The sequence below is a fragment of the Oryzias latipes genome, chromosome 3 (assembly GCF_053564925.1).
Source record: "Oryzias latipes strain Hd-rR chromosome 3, Olatipes_Hd-rR_3.1".
In the NCBI taxonomy this organism is placed as follows: Eukaryota; Metazoa; Chordata; class Actinopteri; order Beloniformes; family Adrianichthyidae; genus Oryzias; species Oryzias latipes.
The window spans coordinates 15,223,560-15,248,418 of NC_136239.1; the positions used below are offsets into that span (position 1 = coordinate 15,223,560).

A 24,859-nucleotide genomic window follows, 5' to 3' on the forward strand; every position below is an offset into this window, starting at 1 on the left:
CTGCGGATGCCAGGCTGTGTAAAGTGAGCTTAGTGAGGCGTGTAATGACATCGATGTTTCTTGATTTAATGGATCACTTGCCTTTTTAAGAGCCTTGGCAGTTCACGGTTGTGGTGCTGGTGGAGAGCAGAGTACGTGGTGTGTGGCTTGTAGAGAGAGCAAGTGGTGCCTTTAACCTTATAAAGAGCGACTTAGGTCATATCTGCCTGCTGTAAAAGAATTAGCTCCTTGTAGTGGCTGCAGAATTAAACTGCCCTGCATGTGGGTGGAACAATGGAAGCTGGAACAAAAAGAGCACTCTGGACTGACAGAGTCAGCGAGCTTTCATTATTCATGTTAATTGATTCTGGCAGTTTGGAGACAGTACCTTGTAATGCAACACCAGCAGGAAAGAACGATGATAAACTCATAAGAGTGGTCCAGCATGCATACTGAGCAGGCTGCTTGCTTTGTTAGCGAGTCACAGACACGGGAGGGGAGGGGGGGTAATGTTGCTATTAGCACTTAAAAAGTACTTTTCAAATGGAAATCCGAGTTGTTTCGGTGTTTCATATAAAAAATGAACATTTATCCGAGTAACCAGTTTTATTCTAATCCTGCGCTGCACGAGCAGGATTTGTGTGGTGCATATGCTCATTTCGGTGAAAAAGAGGTCACATGTATCTTGATGACGGCACTGCATGCAGCGCGGTGCTGTTATTAAAATTTAATGAGCCTTCTCCTTACTGCTCTGCGAAGGCGGTCGCATGTTGCCATGCACTCTCTCTACCCTTCAGTAGCTTCTTCTTTCTCTCAGTTTCCATCAAGTAGATTTCCACTGGTGCACAATTTAAATAAGATCCCCATGAAAAATCCATGAATTTGGCTCCTATAAAAAGACTGAACACTCACAAACCTTTGGAAAAGGTAAATGTCCTTCCTTTGCTGTGGATTTTCTATAAGAAATGGGCACTCTAAAATATTCTTTAAACATTTGTGCCACTAAAGCAGGTCTGCAAAATACAGCTATGCGTATTCACAGAAGTGTAATAAGAGCTCAGTGTATAGCAGAGGACAAGGGTCTGCAACTGTTTATGCTAAAAGAGCCCTTTGGCTGCATGGTGGCGCAGTGGTTAGCGCTCTTGCCTCACAGCAAGAAGGTTCAAGTCCCGGCTGGGGAACATGAAAAACATGAAAACATCAACATGAAAAACACAACATCAATGGGGGACCTTTCTGTGTGGAGTTTGCATGTTCTCCCCGTGCATGCGTGGGTTTTCTCCAGGATCTCCGGCTTCCTCCTACTGTCCAAAAACATGCTTCATAGGTTGATTGGCAACTCTAAATTGTCCATAGGTGTGAGAGTGAATGGATGTGTGAATGAGGATATTCTACCCTGCGACAGACTGGCGACCAGTCCAGGGCATCCCTTGCCTTCGCCCAAGTGGCCGGGATAGGCTCCGGCAACCTCATGACCCCAAAAGGGAATAAACGGTAAAGAAGATGAATGAGCCCTTTGGTCCAGTTTCTAACTGATCAAAATGCAACTAAAGCCACAAAATTCCACCAATACAATTCACTGTTCAGGAAAATACACTATTTGTGTTTTTGTGGCCATTAAGTCATTCATTTATAAAATGTAGCTTATAAATAGCATTAAATCATTATCATTATAATATATCAATATCAATATAATTATTAAATTATAGCAGTGTTATATATCTATTATATTTCAATTGAGAGCAACAAAGTTCCTTTCAAAATAAAATACATCTTGTGTTAAAAAGGATCCTGATACAGCAGATTTATTTGCAATTATACTTTAAGAAGAGAAGCAACTAGACAAAAGAATATGAGTTTAATCTTGTGATAATAATAAATTGTTATTTGGACAATAGATCAAACCTTTTTACCATCATTTTTCTTAGTTATCTGACATTTTTGGAGGAATGGTAAAGCTCTCAATTTCTCTTGATTTAGTGTAACGTCGGCAGCGGCAAAAAACAAAACATGTAATAGTTTGTATTCATGTAAGATAACCTCAGTTTAAAATCTATAAAATGACCATTTTTAACCAATAAAACATTATTTATTCAAATTGCTGGGATTTTCTTGAAAGCCAAAGATCCACAGTGGAGGGATAAAAGAGCTACATGTGGCTCCGGAGCCTCAGGTTGCAGACCCCTGGTGTAGAATTACAAACAATTATAGACTAATTTCATACATTTTTGACCACATAGACAGAAAAGGTCTTAACGACTTCCAATACACATCAAACTTTCGACTAAAGTGAAGTGAATAGCTTTAAAAAAGAAAAAATAGAGGTTAACAGCTGGTAAAATAGAGCAATGAGATGGATGACATTTTTGCAATCTTGGACTTTTTAGCTGTTTTCTAATATTTTTTTCTGTTATTAAATATTCAGAATATGTTGATGCTCACACTTCTAAAAAACAGAACTGCAGCTCTATGAGTTTATATTTTTGCATCAGTGCTGTTTAGGATTCTTTTTTGGTCTGCAGATTTGCAAAAATACTTCTTCAGTTTTGTTCTTTTCATGCTCCTTTTCTCTCTTTTGAAAATATTTTCTTTTCTTTAATGAGCCACATTTCCTTCGTTATTTTTATAATTTGAACATTCAAGCAGAAGGAGAGGCTTATCTCGAGGAGCAAAGTTTTAGTCTGTACTGTTACACATTTCCAGCTTTTGCTATTTAACCCCTTCATGCCATTTGTCACTAATTTGCAGCGTACCATTAAATGTAGGACACTTTCATTTAGAGTTGCCTTGAATGGAAAAAACAGAAGAAATATTTTTAACATAATTTCAAATAAAGACAGACATGAAGGGGTCAATTCTCTACTTGAGCTGTAAGCTTTTGACAGAAAAAACAAACAAACATTAGTTTCACAGAATAATTAAGCAGGACTTACAGCATTGCAGCCATAGCTGCACTGACTTTGTTACCAGAGTGGTGAGATCCAGTTCAGAGAGAGGTGACAAAGCTGTGGGTTTCATAGAAGGACGTTGACAAAACCAGAATCATGCTCTGCTATCATTTTGAGTTTATTTGGAGATCTGTAAAACTAAATTTCATGAAATCTGACAAACGGGTGGAGGCCAGGAATAAAAAAAGAATTAGAGAATAAGATAAAATATGGATGTAAAAATCAGATGACACATTCTCAAACATAGACATTTTTTAGTGAGGCTCAATCAGTGTGTCAGCATGTATTTTCTTCATGGAGATTTATTCCTAGAGTCTTAGTATTAACCATAATTAAAGTTAGTCATAGCGTAGGGATTCCTTTCTACTACAAAAAGTAAAGAATTAAAGTTCAGTACTCTGCTACAGTAACAAGCAAATTTCATCTGTTACAGCATTTGATTAGAGTCATTCCATCTACCCAGCAGGCTGAAATATACCATTTATCACTGAACATTCAGCCACTGCCAAGTCCTGACGTCATGTGACTAGCTCAGCTGTTGCTAGGCTACACTAAATAAACATTTAAGTGTCTTTATGGTGTTTCAGGGGATTTCTTTCACACGTCTTTATCTGCTGCTCTATTATGAGGTGGCCAAGTACAAAACAGGAAAAATGTATTAATTCATCATTTGTTCCAAGGGCTTGTGATGTGGGCATTTCATTTGTCTACCTTCTTCTTCTCGCCTCCACCAGCATATCCACTTAACTGTGCTAAACCAAGACCTGAGGAACTGTGAAGACGTGAAGAGGAAACTCAAAACGGATTTGACCTGTTGAGTGGGATATGTTCTGTGAGCCTCAAGGAAGCTGCATACCATCTTTTTCTGAGTATAAGTTTTTTTTTCTTCCCATAATTTGGCTGAAGGTGCGACTTAAACTTTGAAAAAAATTATGTGATCGCTATCTTAACAACCAATAGAGGGAACTGTAGGTTTTTAGTATCCGCAATTGCTACTGACAGAAGCACAGAAGATTGATTTTCTTTAAAAAAATGACCAAATCTTTCCCAAAAATATGACTTAAATATGATTTTTTTCTTCATAATAATACGTTTTTTGGCATCTGCGGCTTATTGTTAAAAAAGTATGGAAAATTACTTAGGCTATGTCCGAATTCCCACTCTACTACCTAACTACTAAAAAACTATATAGTGCGGGACTATCTGGTGCCCAGGATTTTAAAAGCAATTCAGAGACCAGGCTTACTCGATTTCACGAAGTGAAAATCTCATTGATATCAGCGGTTTGCGACGACCAAGATAAAAATTTCATCAATTTATTAAAAATATATTTAAATGCAATTTTTGCAAATTCTTTCTTTGAAAAATTGTTCAAACGCAATGTATTGTGGTCTATATTTGTTAATCTATTGAGCATTGATGCACATTGGTTTTTGGCAGAGACTTCTGGGAAATTTCTGGTGCAGTCAATTTTGGCATTGTGGATTCAGATGGCACTAAAAAATGGCAAACACACTATATAGTGTGTAGTAAAGGAATTCGGACATAGCCAATGTCTGAATGAGACAAACTACAAACTATGGTCCCCATAAAAGTACATCCTTGTTATTTAACTCCATGTCATGCTGAATGTCCAGATGTGAAGGAATCAGTAAAGGAGACATAGTCATAAAAACTGTTAAGATAAGAGGGAAATGGTAGTTTGGAGACAGTACCTTGCAATGCAACCCCAGCAGGAAAGGACGATGATAAACGCATAAGTGGTCCAGCATGAATACTGAGAACAACGTACACAACATACAGGAACAGATTAAAACTGACAAGAGTCAAATGCTGTGTGGTGAGGGATACTAAATGCTTTAATGTAAAGTCGAAAGTTTTAAGGATATTTCTGTGGGAAGTTTGCCTCCTGTTGAGTCTCATATTAGGCCCCATCCAAAAACTCAAGAGAACCTCATCTTCCCCTAATGCTCATCTGTCTCCAACTGTAAAGAGAGACTTAAGAAATGGATCAGCAAAATGACAGATGCTGCCAGTCTCAGTGTCCCCAAGGCATGTAGCTCAGCAATGGAGGTTTCCACAGCCTACTTTGGTTTTAGCCGGAGGCTGAAGAATATGCTGAGAATACGCTAAAAAGCTTCGGCGACAAACTGGCTTTTTTGGAGTATTAAATATCATTCTTCTTCTTTTATTGACAGTCGAGCGGTTTCCATGTCATAACAAGTCTAGAAATCCCGGAAGAGAGTTCAGGTAAGATTTATGGTTTTGTACCAGTTTTTTTTTTGTACAAATTTCCTGCATAATTTTTGTTAAATGTAGCTCTGTGCAACTTTGGTACTACTCTGCATTGACAACAGCAAACAGGAATTGGTGGTATGGATTCTGGATATGGTATGGACATGGAGGTGACATGGCCAACTAAGACTGGTGACATATGAAGAGAGACTTGGGTAAAATTGTTGACACTCCTAACAAGAACAAAATCCACTATGGTACCCTAATTAAGTGAAACTGTCAAAGGTGACAGTATTTAAAATTCATAAGTTTACTGAAAATTGTTTAATATTGATTGATGATCAATCGTCTGACATCAGGCAACTTCAAAACTGTCCTGTTTTGCTTTAGCTCTGTTTTGGATTATTTTGTTGTAAGACTCCCGACTTGCGACTGAGACCAAACCTGCTGTCAGTTGCAAAAAATGACCGACCCCCTCCATGTTTCACAGTACTGTCAGTCCTCTTTTCTTTTTTTTCTTTTTTTTATCTCTATGAAGATAGAGCTGCTGTTGCCAAAGTGCTTTATTCACACATATCAAAATGACATCCTCCCAGAATTTTTAATGCTTTTTCAATAAAAATTCTGGAAAATTCCAGTCTTTCTCTTTTATGATTTGCTTTTAACAGTGGTGCACCATCATCTATTTTCAACCTTATGTCACAAATAAGATGCACCGAACTATAAGGCGCAATAAGGGAGACAAAAAAGTCAGAGATAAGTCTGTCAGTCAGATTTGATTAACTGTGTTTATAGTAATTCTAGCTAACTTAGCTACTTTAGCATATTTACAATAAAACCCAACCTTTTGCCTCACTGCAAATCCTAACTAGGACCCTTCTGATTGGAGTTTGCATGTTCCCTCAGTGCAGTTCAATAACATGCTTCATGGGTTACTTGTTAGTTAGTGTGTATGGATGGGTGAGTTTGGCCCTGCAACAGACTGGCAACTCTTCCAGAGTGTACCCTGCCTTTGTCCAACAGTAGCCAGGTTAGGCTCTAGCTGCCCCGTGACCCCAAAAGGGATACACTGGGTTGAGAAAATGGATGGATGGTTTTTCTGTTACTGTCGTGTCCATGGAGGTTGTCTGCAGTCCTTTGGACTTTAACTTTCTGAGTATGTGCAGCTGTGAACACAGGAACATTAAGGTTTCTTTGCGATGACTGTATAGTCTTTACCTTTAGCACAATTGTTTATGATTTTCTATTTAACCTCTTCGGAGAAATCTCTCCATCTCTGTCTGTGGTTCATACACACCAGCTCACCAAACAGCACAGTTGTTTGAATACTCCTTTGATTATGACTAGAGGACACACCTTTGGTGAAATTATTGTCAGACTTTTTAAATGCCACCATTAGTTTTATCCAGGCTTGTTTTTTTTCAATAGCTCAGTGACCTAGTGGAACAACGTCCAACCGAAGACAGATTATGACTTTGAATTCACATTCACATCATACCAAAGATTCTAAAAATAGAGCCAGTGTATCCCTGCTTGACACTTAGCATTTAAATTTGGATTTGAAAGTTAAACTCTGAAATGCTTCCAAGCACAGCTGTGACAGGAGCTCACAGCTCCCCCAGATGGTAAGGTCAAATACCAAAGAACTCATTTTACACACTGAGTCTGTGATGATGCTTAATAATTATTTTACCAACTCTTTTGTCAGTTTTAAGTTCTTTCAGTCTCCATTGTGGGAATTTGTTTGTTAACAGTGTGGAACAATAAAGTTTCATGTGCATATTATGTGTACTTTTGGAATGGTAAGATCCACAGCTCATTGTAATATTTGTTTATGTGTTAAAATTGGGATGTTAGTTATTTAAAACTGTTGTTTGCTTCAACTCTTGCTTTAAGGGGCTTCACTCCAATTATACAAATGTCATGAAATTTCTGTTCCACTTTCAGACACCATTAGGGAAGTGGACTGAGTGACCCCTCCTCCCTGGCGTTCCAAACAGGAACTATGTGCCGGCTCCAAAAATCCAAAATCCCATAGACTTCAATTAAGAAATAAACAGCTATTACTCAGTTATTTAACAGAATAACATTCTTGCTTTGCTACATTTTTTTTACATGTTCTTGATGATCCCATTTTTTAAATTACATTTTTTTACTGTAGTGTAAGTTATTCAAGTCATAAACTCACTTATCAGATGCCTCAATAAAGGTGTGTGTTGAACCTTTGATTGACAGATTCCCTTAAGCCTGCTTTTAAGTTGTAGGGGTGTGGACTTCCTGATTGGCGAGAATGGTTGCCATAGTAATGTGGACTCAGACTGTCTTGGACCAATCACTGCCTACTGATGAAGTCTGGCTCCAACATGGTGTTGTGAAAAATGGCGACTGAATTGACATCATTTCGTTGGAGGAAAAAATGAAGCATTTTCCATGCATGACATCATACACACGTTCCATATACTTCTCATACACAGTCAATGCACCCGCCTGAAGTTAGGATGAAATGCTTATGTCCAATTGAGCATGTATACCACACACACACATGTTCATCAGATTTCACGTAAAATCTGAATTAACATAAAAATTTGGGATAAAAGCTGTCTTTGACCCAGGTTGTGTCTTCTGATGGACCTCATAAAGACAGATCACATGCAGGGTGAGAGGATCCTACAGTATGCTATGGGTCACACACTCAGTGAAAATCTAGAGAATTATCACAAGTGGTGTCTGAATTATTTGACCTGATGTTTTCTATTCAATGATACATTTCAGTTTGTGGATTTTCAAAGAGTTCAATGCTGATTCACATGTTAGAAGAGTTGCTTCAAACATGTGTTCACAATACTAACAGCCAAACCAGTGACACAGTTTTCCATTTCACAAGAGATGCACATGAGGTCACGTCAAAAAGCCCAGAACACTTCCTGACAAGAAGTACAAGAAGTTTAACTTCAACTGTAAATCTCACCCCTGATGTTTGTAAGTTTAGTCACTGCCTATTCAGTTTATCCCCAATGGTAATGTGTGGAGTTCAAAAGTGGTGTTTTTATTTTAAAGGTCCTATATCATGCAAAATCAAATTTTTGATCTTTTAAGTGTATTATAATGTTCATTCCTCACAAAACAACCCCAAAGTGGGATTTTGATCCATTCATGCATTTCTGAGCATTCCTCTAAAAACCTGCGCTCTGAGCACCAGCCCCTCCCGATACACATTGTGACATCACAAAGTGAGAACAGCCCCTTCCAGGAAGAGTCTGCACTGCCAGCACCACACCCAGCTTAACACACACACCCACTGCAGAGCTAGCTGTGTTTGGCAAAAACTCTTTCCTTTTATTTGCACAATATGCACATCCATCTTTGCAAAAGTTTGGATGTTTGTTTTATGGGCAAAACCCAGACACGCTGCTGGGGCCGACTCTAGGATGACGTTAGGAACGGGCCGCACCCACAGTCTACAGGAAAATTAACTGTGAAAATAACTCATATTTCATAAAAAATCCTTCTTTGGTGCGCCAATGTGTCATCATAAATATGGATATAGTTAACTATAAAAGGCTTAAGAAAAACACAGAATAGGCCCTTTAAAAATGAAAGTAACTTGGCACGCAGTTGAGTCTTCTCTGACAAAGAAAATACCTCTTGGAGCAAAAGGTCAGGGAACAAGTCTGGACTAATAAAAAATAGAGCTCAACAAGCTAAAGATTTGAACTCCACAGAGATTTGCAGGTTTACTGAATGTGCCACTGAAAAAAAGGAACATGGGGAGAGCAGGGAGCTCTTTATTTTGACCTTTGTCAGAAAACTCTAGTTCACATCCCCTCACACCCCCAGCAATATTAGAGATACAGTTCTGATCCAGTTCAGGAGAGGAAAATGAAGACGTACATGGGTCTAGTTGTACAAGTGGATGCATTAGAGTGGAGGGGAGCCAGGAGTTTGTGGCTTGCTGTGTTACCTTCAACATCACAGTTTAAGCTTTCCCCAACAGTTTTAAACATTTTGAACCTGGCAATTTTTGCGTCTGCTCTTGACTTACAACGACTTAAATAAAGAAATACTCAGAAATGCAATTTAAATCTTAGTTTTCTTTATGTATGTTCTCCATCATCATAAAAATGCCATAAAAACATGCTAAAAACACCAAAAACACTGTTTTCATTGGAGTGGGACTTCAATCACCAAGCTTTTTGAGCATAAAACTGATCCTGATTCATCCTAATAGACAAAAATTAGTCAAAACCTACATGAGTAAAGTTTTGAACTAAACCCAAAACTATGAACATATGGAAGTAGATGCAGGTGTATAGTACTACGGCAGAGTATTGGGTCCTCCAAAAAAAAAGAATAAAGTTATATACAAGAATAAAGTTTAAATTTTAAAAACCACGATTTTTTAAAAGCCTGAAATCCACTCCTTGTGGGTCAAGGATCTCCTTCTGAAAGGGCTAATTTTCCTGCCAATTGTTTTTAATGTCCTTTTTCTCAGAATAAAACCATGTTGACTCACTAAAAGACATAGTATTTCCTTAATCATGAAACCAGTGAGGAAGTAACCGCTCATACTTAAACACATATTTGTCTTAGAAAATAAATTTTTGCCTCAGGAATTTAGGTCTTTAATTTGGAATTTTATCACAATTTTACAACTTTATTCTCATAAATCTCTGACTTTTATTTCAGAAATGTTTTTATTTTTCATTTTTAAGGTGACCTTAATGCTCGGTTGTACAGGGCACACATGTTTTAAAATATTAAAGCCAACCTACTAACTAACTTCTGCTTTTTATGGATGGCTTTGTGTTTGAGAGTCGAGACCAACAGGATTTATGAGATTGACTACTAACACTTACCCACTGATGACCTTAACGGAGAACTCAAGTAGATTTTTGTTTTGTTTTGTTTCAAATCACAACTATGTTTATTTCTACAAACGCTGTGTCCCTAAAAGAATACATCAGACGTCTCGCCACTGCAGCTCTGGGAGATGCATTGCTCTCTCAGATAAATGTGAGAAGTTCTAGCTTAGTCAGTGATTCCAAGAGAAAAAGCTGAGCTTTCTTTTGGCTTTCTGCAGGTGCTGCTATCTTTCGCACTTCCATAAGCTCTTAAAAAGATGAACAGCTCTATGTTCAACAGAAGCTGCAAAGCTATGAATAGCTAACATTGAAAGACTGCAAGTTTTCTGACCAAAGCCAGTAATGACTCCACATCTAAATTAGCTTGTGTAATGAGCGGACCATGTAATGGATTGTTGCTGCCTTTGCTTTGACAAATGATTTGTGGCTTTAATATTTTGTATGTCTCAGTGAGAAATTCTGTCTGTTTCAGGTAAAAAGAACATCTTGCAGGGAGGAGGAATGGTGGAAATGTGTTTTTTTGGGGGGGTAAAAAAAGGAACTCACCTCTGTTCTGTCTTAAGAGTCTCCTCAATGTGCTACTTAAAGTAAATGAAATACAGCTGAAAGTCACAGTACATGAATCTTTTATGACCCTGGAACAGCAGATAAAGATGGAGACAAAAGAGGCTGTACTCACAGAGCACTCTGCCCGGACGCTCCGATCAATCAAAGTTCGGTAAGACAGACTCTGCTCTGCATGGAATTTTAAATGACAGTGACTCAGTGTTTTAGACAGAGGAATGATGCAAAAAATATGCTTACAGAAGTGAGATGGATATACTCACTTCTTTATCCCTCTATGTCACATTGCAAGTGTGCAATGATTTTTAATGCTCTTTTTAATAGATTTAATGAATAAAATCATTGAATCTTAACAGAAGTGAAGAAATGTTGAACAAATTAATAATATAACCTTTTAGTTGATCGCTGTAGAGTAATAGATTTTGATGAAAGTAAAAACACGGGTCACTTAGTCAACCTTGTGATTTTATTGATATCCTGGAGCAGCAAAAAGGTCCTTGTTAATTACTGTCTATAACCCACATTTGTATTTAGCGACCTTTCACAGCATCACCGGTGTTGGGATGTCCTGTTGATTTCTTGTGTGCCATGAATCAAGTTTCTGTTTATTAAAGCATCTTGTGGAAACTTACAATCTTACATTTGGGTACTTGGTGTTTGCAGTCACAATTTGATTGACATAAGAGCATGTGTAAATATTAAAAAAACACTTGAATTTTATTTTGTTGGGAACAGTAAAAACCCTGAACAGGTTTGATTGAAAGTCAGTTTAATTTCTCAGACAAACCCATTTTTTGGCAGTAACTCCCTCTTCTAATCTCACTTTTTTTCCTTCAAGCGGTAAATCTGTTTTAGTGCATAACTTAACACAGAATGACTCAGTTCCATGTTAATTTAGGCAACTGCACCCAATCCTGCATCATTTTTTTTCATTGTACAGTGTGTGAAGATTAGGATTAGACTATTTCCTTGTTTCCCTTCACATTTGATAGCAGCAAAACTTCACAGTGGAGGATCCCAAATGCAATTTAGCATTCTTACTCACAAACTGTTGTCATTCACAACTATTTCTACCATTTTGTGTATTTTATTATCAGCTTTTGAAGCATAGAAAGCAAAAAATTCACTCCTGTCTAAATAAGAAATCTGGTGTCTAAATGAAATAATTGTGAAATTTTAAAGTTTATTTTGAACGTTTCCATTTATTGTGAGACTTGTATTTTTACATTTCTTGGCCATGGAATTCAAATCTGACACAAACACTACCTGAGCTGTTTTTTTTTTCTCTAAAAAGAAACTGAAAAACACACTAAGCATACAAATAACCTTCAAATGAATGGTGGGAATTGGAGCTCCTTATCTCAGTCAGTCAGTTTGTCATTTCTTCAAAGGCTCAGAGAGACTCAGAGATGGTCCACGGCGCCAGCTTTCTGGCTTAATCGCAGACAGGTTGACAATTACTCCAGATATTTAAGCACTTTTTCATCCCTACCATGTTTATTTTGTCCTTGTCTGGGGTGGCTTATAATTTTAAACACATTTTTGCATGGGATTTCTGCTCATCAAAATTCTTTTTAAATATCAAGAAACAAACAAATAAATAGAAATGGGAAAAAAACACTGTAAATGGTGAAAAAAAGTGTACATCTAAACTATGCTGACCTTAAATTGATCAACATTTAAAAACTGTCAAAAGCTATTAAACCAATTTATTTCTTCCTGGAAAACTTGATTACCTAAATGAATTGTAATTTACAAGTAAATAGCGATATCAGGTTACCACATGCTGAAAAACTTACAGATGAGAAACGATAAAGAAAATATTTATTTGACAAAATAAAGTAAAATATAGTCATTATTCATTCATTTCATGCAGTTTTGGACATAAAAAAAGTTTAATATTGATCTTTAGGATTGAACGGAAAGACATCGACGCAATCTTTTTATAAATGTGATAACAAAATTATTAAAACTAGGAAATAATTACATTTTTAAGTGCTTTCATACGGACAAAAATGAGCAAAATATACAAAGAGACCTTTTTCAAATGATGAAAAAAAATTTCTGTCATCTTTTGGATGAAAAAAAATCCATACCAAGGTAAATGATGACAGGCTTAACTAGTTTTGAAAAAAAAAAAAAATTCCCACTCTCAACAACTTACTGCCGCACATTGGCACATACTTGACAAATATTTGTTTGCTTTGTTTTTGTGTTGGTTCTCAGTATTAGACACAAATCTACTAGTCAGTAACTCCTACACATTTCATGATATGTAATAATAATTAAGTATTTAGTGAGATTGGCACATCTAAACCCAAATTTCTGATGTAATATATTTGCATTAGTACAATTGGTACCAAAATTACAATAAAAATAGATCCAAGTAGGGCTGCACGATATGAGGAAAACTGGCGATATGCGATATTAGTGATTAATATTGCGATAACGATAACATTTGCGGTAAATAAACAAATAGCAAAACAACCAAAACATCATACCTTTTTCATTGCAACAATTTCAAAATTATTCTCCAAATGACCCTCGTCGACATAGGAGGCAAACATCTAGCATAAAAGGGCTCCATCTGATTGGTCAACAACGTGAAGGGGTCCATCTAATTGGTGTAATGCATAAATGGATTTATTTGATTCGTTAAATACTTCAAGCTGCCATAAGATTGTTTTTGGCACAATTAAGTTAACCATTTATTGCAATTTTCGCTGTCTTTTGCGGTATGCATATTGCACTGCTTGATATCGGGATAAAGATAAATTTGCGGTATATTGTGCAGACCTAGATCCAAGTAAACCTTTATCACTCAGTAGTGTCTGATTTACTCTGCCATGGTCACATGGGAAACACTTAGCAGTGTTTGATTATTTAAAATATTTTAATATTTAATTTTTTTACTTGTCAGAGCAATTTTTTTAACCTTATTGACAAAACTTTTAAAGTGTATTAAAAACACAGCAATGAACACAAAATCCACATGAATAAAAAAATCACAAGTTACCAAACTGAGCCCGTGTCCTGACATTAAAAAAATAAAATATATCCCACAAATTAAAATCTTTTTCCCACAAATTAATATCTTGGTCGCACGAAATAATATTCCGTTCCCACAAGATAATATTCCGTTCCGAAATACTATTTCGTTCCCTCGAAATGATTAATTCGTGTTAACGAAATGATTAATTCGTGCAAATGAAATAATTGTTCACGTCATAAGTCATTCATAAACACGGATATGCTCTCCATCCGGCCGCAAAAGACGCTTTCAGCGGTAACTTCCGTTTCTCTGTGACCCACATACAATCAAGAAAGGAAAAAGAAAAACAAGAATGATCAATTTATTATTGTCTCAATGGCTATAAAAAAAATATCATAAGATTTAGGATGCCCAAGCTTGCTGTTTCGCCACACCGCAGCGATTCTCGGACATAGCACCTAGCTCCGCCACAGAGCTCTTTAGCTTGTCTTGCCGGCATTCGGGCGCCTGGTTGGCCGGCTGCGGTATGGGATGTTGTCATTTGGGTCGAAAAGGAATAATAATATTCAGGACTTGTTTTTTATTAACATACTCTTTAGCAGTCACTTTACATCCGACGGCTAGTATGCTACCTGCTACCTAGCCGATCATTAACCCTGTTGTGCACGTCATGGCGGCATTCATAAACAGGGATGTGAGCATTGTTTGGATTTACAGCAGATAGCTTCACATTTCTGTCTGTGTGCGTCTCATTTCATTGCATTGAAGAAACGGAAGATGTAACAACAAGACAAATGATTGGCTGGTCGTGATGCATGATGGCATACGTAGGATGTAGCCATTTGTCTTGTTGTCACACTACAGCTATAGGGACACAGTGATTGGTCGAGATGCATTGTGGGGAAAACGTGATGTACGATGGGACACGTAGCATGTAGCCCTCTAGCCTTCGGATGTAAAGTGACTGCTAACGAGTATGATGCTTTTGTAGAGCTTTTTTAAATAAATAAATCTGATCTCTAAACATCCTCCGTGTCTTCAATGCAATATAATGAGACACAAACAGACAGAAATGTAAAGGTATCTGCTGTAAATCCAACTCTTGCTCACATCCGTGTTTATGAAGATAGGAGTTATGTCTGGTAGGCGAAGCATCAATCCGTGTTTATGAATGACTTATGACGCACAAATTAATTAATGCGTGAGAATGGAATATTATTTTGTGGGAACAAGATACTATTACGTTCCCAGAACTTAATTATTTCAAGGGAATTAAATAGTATTTCGTGGGAATGGTATATTATCTTGTGGTAATGGAATATTATTTCGAGCGAACAAGATATTAATTTGTGGGAACAAGATATTAATTTGTGGGAACGAGATATATTTTATTTATTTAATGTCAGGACACGGGCTCCGTAGAAAAACAGAGAGAGAGAGTAATAAGAAAAATTAACAAGAGAAAATATTACTCACAAAACAGGGAAGAACACATTTTCCACTCTATACAGTGTACTTTGGGAGTATGAACATTTTAAAGATATAATTGATCAAATTCAGTAATACATTAAAGATAAACTAGGAAAAGTCTTTATTACTCTGCATTTACCTAATAAAATGTATTTATTTATTTGTATTTTGTTTATGTGACTCCATTTAAAGTTTAAAACCGTTGTTGCAAAGTTCAACAAATTAAATTGAAAAGAAAATTAAAGAGGTCACACGAAGAACAGTGAATGCTTAAATAAAAACGAAAAAAAAAGGGGGGGGGGGGTATGGTTTGAAGAAGTTGTCTTTGCAGAGCATCCCTCCCGGTGATACACACAAACTGCTTCAAATCCATACATTTCATTGGATCACACACGTACCTGAACTCTCGTTTAGTCTCGCGATATCCAACATTTCTCCTAACGAGATCTGAATGGTATTTAGTTGCTGTTGTGGCTGGTTGGAGGAGCAGTCTCTGTGTGCTTCCTCAACTGTTATTCAGCCTGGAGCATACCAGGAGTTACTTCGCTCTCCCCGAAAGCAGCAACCGCCTGCATCATTGAACAAAGTCGGCCTCTTCTTAAGACGTAATTCTGCAGGTAAGGTTGCTGTTGCCTCCTGGGATTCTCATTGCAGTGCTAGCTGACAGTGACACATTTGGAGTTTCACATCAGCAAAGCAACACATTTTAATTTCTTCTGTATCATTTTCCTATTGCGGTTGTTTCATTTTCTTGTTGGTGTAGTGGTTTTAAATTAAACTGTGTGATTTAAAACTCCCAGCGCTTCTGTTTCGGTAAATGAAGCTGAGGACGAGCGCACGAACTTCAAAGCTGGACTCTGTGGAATGCATGTCCCTGTTAGCCTGCATGCTAACGATACATCTGCTGCTTACTAGTGTTAAGAAGCAGAGCTCTCAAGCTAGCTGACGCCTCATCTTCATAAAACAACACGAACATCCGTTTTTTGTGCTCATTTTAGAGGAACAGGGACGGGGAAGTCCTTACATGAGTTTGTTTATCAAACCAACAAACTTAACTTTGCCTGCCTGAAGCTGTCGTCCACTTCACCTCACTGTTTTAAATATGTGTAATATTTTAAAAATGTCCTCGTGCCAACTGCTGCAGACAAATGTTGCATTCCCTTTGGGGGCAGACCAGTTCATCTTATGTCTGATAACACATGTCTGTTGCTGCTGCTGTTATGTAGTTATTACTACATGAATGTGAAAGAATGCTTAAAATATTCAACCATAGAGATTTCTAACTGTTTTAAGAGCTAAATCCAATAGGTATATAAAAAGAAAATCAGCGTGTTTGAGTCATACAGGTTACATGCAAGTAATATGTTAATATCTTATATATAAGTATGTCACAAAGTCTAAAGTGCACTAAACTAGGGGTTCTCAAATGCATGTACCCATGGGGTATTTTTAATGGCTCTTTGGGGAAGAAACACCACCAACAAAAAGTCTAAATCCTTTAAAAAGGTCTAAATGCACACATCCTCAAAGATTTAATCATTAACTGCTTTTCTTTTCTTTTTTAAAATCCAGTACAGTAGTATTTGGGTTTATTTTGTCAGTTTTTCCCAGGACTCTTAGAGTCCCATCCATAAGATTATTTATGTTATAAACTGGATCCATTCAGACAGGAAAAAAAATATAATTTTTTTAGTACTGATTAGGGCGGTACGATCTGAGGAAAACTTGCAATATTAGTGATCAATATTGCGATGACATTATAACTTGCGATACATGAACAGATAGTAAAACAACCAAAAAACGTATCATCCCGTAGGGGATGAATTCCTTTTCACTACAACAGTTTAATTTAAATAAGAGTCAACATAACTTAAATTATACTCCAAATAACCCTCGTCTGGAGGTGAGCATCTAACATAAAAGGGCTCCATCCGATTGGTCAAATGCTTAAATGGATTTATCAAATTCGTTAAATACTTCAAGCTGCTATAAGATTGTTTTAGCACATTTAAGGTTACCATTTATTTCAATGTTTGCCTTGTTTTGCGATATGCATATTGCACTGCTTGATATTGCGATAATAATAAATATGCTGTTTATTGTGCAGGCCTCGTACTGATTAACCCCAACTTAATTTATGATTTACTTATTTTTCTGCAAGTTTGGTGTTTTCAATGTAGGTCTGAATTGAAAAGTCTTCTGACTTGTGAAGCTGTGAAATACAAATGTAGACAATATGATAACTGAAAATCAAAACTTTAAAAATAAGAGAAACGATGAGCAAATTTAATGAACTGAAATGCTATAATCTATTTTTTATTAAAGTCACAGCAGAGCAAGGAAACAGTGGAGATAAAAAAAATCCAGAAACATAAAAAGTAAGAGTACAGATTAAAATCAATAACAGATGTATGAATTGTATTAAATTATAAATAGTATTGAATTAAAAAAAGACATTCATTAGCATACATCTATTGTTAAAGGACTAAATGCAACATATTAAGGTTAAAAATGACATTTAGTAGAGTAGTAAAATATTTAAAGCACCCACCTACATTGGTTGAAGCTGTATTGAAAAGACAGTTTTTCAACTTTTGTTTAAAATACTTCCTGACAGAAGCAGAAAGTCTCGGGTCCTCAAGGGGACCTTTCCAGTGGCAAGGACTGTTAACGGAGAAATTCAGCCTCACACCTTAGCGTTCTGGGAAGTCTATAAGGTAAAAGAAGACCTGAAAGATAGTAAGGCATGAGGTCATCAAGAGATTTATAAGCTAATAAAAGAATCTTAAAATCAATTGTGGTGCTGAGTAGCAACCAGAGTAAAGCAGATGGAGTTTTCAGCTCAATGTGCTACTTTCTGGAGTATGAGTTGCAAGGGCCAAAAAATGCAGAATAAAGAAGAACAAAAACATATATCGCAGTATACGCTTTTAAACAACACGGCCAAGCCCGACATAATGCTGCGTTTACACCCAGCACCGTTCCCGCGTTAAAATAGCATCTGCTGGCTCTTTTGACGCGCACCAAATGTGAAGCTCAATGCTTGTCCAAAAAATGTGTTTATAAACTAGAGGCTCCCGTCGTGTGTGTGTGTGTGCAAATATATCTCATTTACAATACACGCATGATGTTGAGAGATCAGGTTTACTTATTTCAAAGAGCTCAACAAAAGCATGGGTGAGTGAGCATGTCTCCATGTCTGGGTTCAGAAGATCCTCCAGTCTTTATTTATTTATTTTTACATTTTCTAACGGCAATCTTCACTTTCTGTTCTGCAGGGGCTGCGTCTGAATGACTGTGCTTTCAGCGGTACTTCTGTCTCTCTAACCCAGTTTGATAGCTTGCTGTCCTGCATTTGTCTGAGGAAGGAAAGCATAAAACATGAATAATATTGTTTCTCTGTAACCTTCTTCTGGGATGCTGTCAGTAGTAAATATTGATCGACACGCCCACAGTTCCCTCTATTGGTTGTTGGTGGGAAACAACTGCTAAAGGGTGGTAGTAAAATAACGATTAAATGAGCCTATTTATGTTTTAAAAAATTACAAATAAGATGCACAACAAGATGCAGTCACAAGCCTGGCCAAACTATGTCAAAAGCCGTGACTTATACTCCAAAGACTATTGTTAGTCAGTCCATCATAATTTATTTTTGAAGCTATGACAAAACCCAACGTTACGTGTAAGAACAATGCACGTCAGTAGTTCCTTTTATTCTGGTAAATTAATTTAGAAGATTCTAATGTTCCTATATACATCATTATTGAACACCAGTCAGAAATACTATTTTTTTTAAAAAGACAATGTAGTAATAATCAGGTAGCTTGGTGCATTAAAATAGCTGATTTAAAAAAGACCCTGGTTTGCAGTTTTGTATTTTTTCTTGAAAGAATCATCCAGACTTAATACCTAGTTGGCATAAAAGTGATTGAAGACACAGTTTTAACAGCATTTTTACAACCTGACGCCCCCCCAATATTGCAAAACCGACAACATCAAAAGCTGTCTCATCTAGTCTTAACAAAATTATCCTGACATGACTATGCCCCTGTGACCTTTATACTTAATTGGGCTTGCAAATAAAGTTATCCTCATTTTGGAGACAGGAGGTTCGACCTTGGCCCAAGAGACATATTACGTTTTTATCTTCTGGATATATTAAATGTGATGTTTTTTCTGCTCTTGTTTTGACAGCCATTTACTTAAGTGAGCATCTTTTTTAAGATTAAAAAGGACAAAATACTGTTGTCAGTCGATTTAACTTTGCTATAATTTGCATAATATAGAAATTCAAATGTGTACATCTAGATAGCCCCGATAATCCTCACCATATTTGTTGCAGCTGTAATGTTGGGTTGGGATGCGAGGGGCTGTAAGCTAGCGGGCAGGCTGACTCTGCGTCAGCAGTCCCACCCACAACTTAGAGTCATTTCTGATGAACTGCTGCACCCTGCATAAACTATGTACAACAAAATAACATTCAGGCTAAAGACGACATCATGCTTAAAAGACCAGTGGGTATGATTTTACAATTGATGAAACGATGATTGGAGCTGAACTTTAAATTATTCTCTTTTAGTTTAGGGATGGAGACTGGCAGAATTATGATCATGTCATTTGACTTTTTTTAGGTTTATTTTTCCTTGTCTAGGTCGCTGTGTTTGGAAACTGCAAAAGCTCATCTGAACCCTGGTTCAATTCAATGAAGTGAACCCCTGTCCAGCAAAGAGATGTTGAAGTTAACCCAATTCTGCACTTAGGCACTCGTCTCTCTGATAATTATTAGAGGATTCTGCTAGTCCTCTCTAATTCTCTCTTATTTATACATTTTTGGAAGCAATCTGTCCCTAAGAAAACAGTTTTTTTGGAACTACCGTAAAAAAAATTTCTATTCATTCTGCTTCTGTCTTAGGTTCCCCTCTGAAAGTGCTGTATGTAAAGGCAAACCAACCAGATGAAGGTGAAATTTACTAGCATTCTTTGCTCGTTCAATCAATGTCTACAGAACTATCAAAGTGTGAAAGTGACAAGAGATCAGAGACAGCTGGACAGAAATGTATCGCACACACAGAAAAGTGCCGAGCTGTGGAGGACAGGCGCTTTTCTTCTAATGGGTGTGCTCTAATGCACAGAAGTTTACATTTAAATTTAAGTAACGACTTTTTGTTTTGGCATGACCGTTTTAAAGTTATAAAAAAAAAAAGTTATAAAACAGATGTTGTTATGCATTTCCGAGTGCTAGCAGCTCCGCACTAACGGAAGTGTCATCAAGTGGAAGGAATGTCCAAATTCGAAAACACTATTTTTCCTTAACTCATTGTTTGGGAGGCTAAATGTAGAGGTAGAGAGAAGCCGTAGGGGATGAATTCAGATGCAGCCTTAGTTTGGTCAGTCTGAAGGTATTTGAGTAACGGTTTCATTATTTTCTTTTTCTTTTTAGAATTTTGTCCATGTGTGTAGATAAGCACAGCTGCATTTGAATGTTTTACTGGAAATGAGACACCATCCTTAAGGTGTTTATTATCAGCAACTTCTTTTATCTCTATTTTCATCTGGTTGACTCTCTGTCTCTGTCAGAAGTCCTGACATTTTGAGGGCGGAGCTTAGACTTGTGTGCATATGCAGAATTTGGAGGTAACAAAAATAACATCTGTTTTCCTCTTCCTTAATGCTTCTTTGTTTTTATTTCCCATTCTGTCATATCTTGGAGAGATTGTGTATCAAAGCTTTTACAACGCGTTCCACCGCACAAACCTTTCTGGCGTCTGACAATGCAACCTGCTTAATATTCCAAACTAGTCTGTGGCCTTTTTGGAGAACTAACAAGGTTGTGAAGATGCAAGTCTTGTCTTTCTGTGAAAGGCAGGTGGGTGCAGTCCTGTTCTTTCTCTAAAGTCTCATCGCAGTGTCTGGGCTGCTCACAAATTCAGAGAAGTTGTTGTCAAAAACACCGGAGCCAGCAGAAACACACTCCTAACACTTTTTTTTTCAGTACTTGGTGCGTGAGTATCGGCACATTGCTCAGCTTTATAGCATTTTTAGGGTGAAAATTAATGATGGAGGATATAAAATTTGTCAGTTGTTATGACAGAATTTCCTCTACATAATTTTTTGTTACTGAAAGTTGTTTATGTTTATCACTATGCTCCTTTGCCAAAGCCTTTTAACTCTGTTTTTCTTTAGAATTCTTTACTTAGATCACCCCAGACACTTGTCAGAAAGCAAGGGTATTTGCTCAGCCTATAAACCAGGGGTGTCAAACATACGGCCCAGATGGTTCAATCTGGCCCAGTCATGAACAGTAAAAGTTATAAGGATGTTTTAAAAAAAGGATGTTTCTAGTGCATTCCTGTGGCGAGTTATGATTTTTTTTAAAGAAATAACCTAAATGTGCAATTCCGCCCCTAGGGGGAGCAAAGGAAAAGCAAAACAGGTGAAACACCACATCTCTGCACGTGTCAAAAGCAAAACCTGACAGCTTTGTGTCTGAGTAAGATGTAGTTTGGTTCCGCGCGAAGCCAACCGCGGTTGCATTGCTATAAGAATTATCAATAGTGACACCCTAAATAAGAATGATCAATAGTGACACCCTAATGACCAAAATGTTGTCATAAAGAAAAAAAAGGTTGAAGTGGAGGGCTGAGCTTTCCAAAAAAAATGGACAGAGTTTTATTTGTTCACGGATTTAAATGCAAAACCTGCATGCTTGGTATGTCATCAGCAGGTGCTCAAAGAATACAACATTCAGCACCACTATGAGACTCTCCATAAAGAAAGGTTTCACCATTTGCCAGAGGGAGATAAGAAACGAGAAGATTTACCAATTATTAGCTGGACTGACAAAATAACCGTCTGCATTTACAGCAGCCGTGAGGTCAGTGATGGAGCAGTGACAGCTAGCTACCTTATTGCAAAAAATTTGGAGCAAACATCCAAACCATTTTCGGATGGTGAACTTATTAAAAGGCTGCAGAAGTCTTGTGCCACATTAAGCAGTCGACCTTTGCCAACATGAGTCTGTCAAGGATTACGATTATAGATACAACATCTCTGAGGAGACTTGGGCACCGAATGAAGGAATACAGTCATTTTGGTCACTATTGATGAAAGCACAGATACAGATATTGCACAACTGTGCATATTTATTAGAGGTGTTAAAGAGATGTCACAGTGGAGTTTCTTGAGTTGATGGACACAACCACAGCTGATAACATAGTCAGCTCTCTTGTTACTGCACCAGACTATGTTGGAATGAAGTGGTCACATGATGTCAGTCTGGTCACTGTTCATTTAAGGTCAGGAAGAAGGCAGGTGATGCCACAAATTCAGGCAGCAAACCAGGAAAAGACTCTTGGGCATTTAATTTTGTTTTGCATATTTGAATGACAGTAAATGTGTTGCTGCACAGAATTATAATCCTGATATTGATGGCCGGCTGAGGATTTAGGAGATGAACCAGCAGGAGACGTGGTTAACCGCAGCCCCCCCCAACACAAAATCCCCCAGCGGCCTCGGCGCAAATGAATACAATTACAACGCAGTATTCTTCATTAACAAATAACAGTAACAACTAACTACTACCAATCTAACTAATGAACTAACAATAGAGGTGTAGTAGAATGTGTATGTGTGTCAGCGCGCTGCGTGTGTAAGAGGAAGGAGAGTACACAAGTGTGTTGGGGGTGCGTGTTGATTCTTCTGCAGCAGACCGCTCTGGAGCTGCAAGCGAGGCTTCACCTGTGCTCTCTGGTGCAGAAATCTTCTCAGAATATTATAAATTGCCCTGTAATAAACAAGACTGCAGACACTTTGTCACCTTTCCGGTAGCCATGAGCCTGACACCCATGAAGAACACGGGACAGGAGGCTCCACCGTTGTTTCTATAGACACGTAGGGATGGGTACCGAGCCCCGGTATTGAACGCGCCCCGGGGCAACATTCTTCATGACCGCAGTATCGTTAAGATCTGACCTAAACGGTTCTGCTAACTGGAGAAGTCGCTTTATTTTTTGTGTCCCACAAAATATAAACATTATCTGCCATATTTAACTCAAGTCAGTCAATTTTCCTTTAATTAATGATGTTAATTTTGCTGCTTTCGCTTAACAGTAGAGGTCTTTCTGCCTATTTGTGTGCACGGGGGGCGGGGCTGTTCAGACAGTACGCGCGTCGTGCGCACACACAGGACAAGGCAGCGCATACCCAGCAGGGCTCCAGACTGCGAGCAATTGGTCGCATTTTGCGACCAAAATTTGAGAGTGTGCGACTGAATTTTACATCCAGTCGCACATGTGCGACCGTAAATTTGCTTCCCCCACCCTTCGTATTTTTTTATACATTAAACGTGGAAGGTGCACGTCAATGATCAATGAAATAATCAATGAGACGCGAGCGCACACGCACGCAGGTAGACGCACACACTCGCGCACATACTCATGAAACGCAAGCACACACTCGCGTGATGCCTGTGTGTGAGGCGGCCACTGCTTGTGAGAAGAATAGGGAAAGCCACTGTAAGTGGCTAAATGCGTGGAGGGGGAGGGGCCTAGAGATAATCGAGTGCGCGTAAACATCTGTGGGAAGGAAACGGAGATGATATTTTGCGGCCCCCGCCTTAATATGAAGGTTTAATGTTACTGCAGCCCGCCAGTTTGTATGAATGACACTTTTTTATTGTCGTGCGCGGAGCTGACCAACCAATCACAGTGGGGTAAATGACTCTTGGGGGCGTGACAATGACAGGGTTTGAAAGCAGGACACCTGACAGCCCCCTCCCTCCCCGGACCACATTAAGGAGTTCCTTACTTTCCTTTAGAACAGGGGTCGGGAACCTATGGCTCGCGAGCCATATATGGCTCTTTTGATGGTCACATGTGGCTCGCAGACAAATCCTTAATTTTACTTTTTTTTTTTTCATTAGACCAGTCCTTCCGGGGTGCGATGCGATGCCAGAGGCGCGGAGTAGTATCGGTGCTTGGAGAGAAAACTATCAGTTTACTATTATCTATTATTTCACAGAGTTTGTACTAGCCGGAGACCTGTGAATTGCCGTGCCTAAAACGGCGCGCTCCCGTCTTTGAGGAAGAGCGCGCAGTTTCGGGGACGGGATGTGTGAGGAAGAAAGCAGAGGGTGGGGGTGGGGGGACAGGCAACAGGTGAATCGCGCAGGGATAGTAAAAAACCCGCTGTCCGTCACTCACTGCAGCGTGTGAGTGTGTGTTTGGTTCCATGTCTGTCTCATATCTATAGAACATTCAGACATAAGATCACGTTTAAAGTCTCAACGCCTGCATGAAGCAGAAACTCACCACGTATCAACCGGACTAGACCATCAGCAAAACTACCACGAGAAATACTCATCATTTATTAACAACAGCATAATGATGTTATTAAAAAGAATCCACAGACTTATTGTACTTTAAAAATGTTGAAATTACATCAAATGCACACATTCACTTGTATATTTAGTTTTAAACATATTGTCGCGGTCTGACTTGGACTGGGTGACTGGGCCGCGTTAAAAGTTCTGGAGTTCATGGAACGCATCAAGCAGAGATCTGATTGGCCATCAGTCCTGTCGCTCAGCCTGTTGTTAGGGAGTTTGGACCAATGGGGTTCAGCTATGGGCCGAATAAGGAAATAGGAGGGCTGATGCGGCAGTGAGAGAATATAAAGTTGGGAGAAGCGCTCTCTCTCGTCTCGGCGGGAGAGATTCAGGAGTTGCTGAATTAATTGTACGGCGTTTGTTGTGGTCTGCAGTAACCAGAATAAAGAACCTGAAAAGAGGTTAAGTCTCCGTGGCTCGGTGA

At 38.2% G+C, this 24,859-nt stretch overlaps 1 protein-coding gene across 4 annotated transcripts in view; it reads left to right on the forward strand.

Moving 5' to 3' along the window:
- glceb (glucuronic acid epimerase b) overlaps positions 1 to 24,859 on the forward strand; it is a 75,370-nt gene that overhangs the window by 13,961 nt on the left and 36,550 nt on the right. For 2 of the 4 annotated variants that reach the window (XM_011488017.4, XM_078945086.1), the window contains one exon: positions 5,126 to 5,177. In XM_011488017.4, coding sequence (XP_011486319.1) covers positions 5,126 to 5,177 — 52 coding nt within the window. Of the gene's footprint in view, positions 1 to 3,661; positions 3,797 to 5,125; positions 5,178 to 15,447; positions 15,668 to 24,859 lie in introns of those variants that run through there. The other 2 variants (XM_078945087.1, XM_004066878.5) reach the window with 2 other exon arrangements.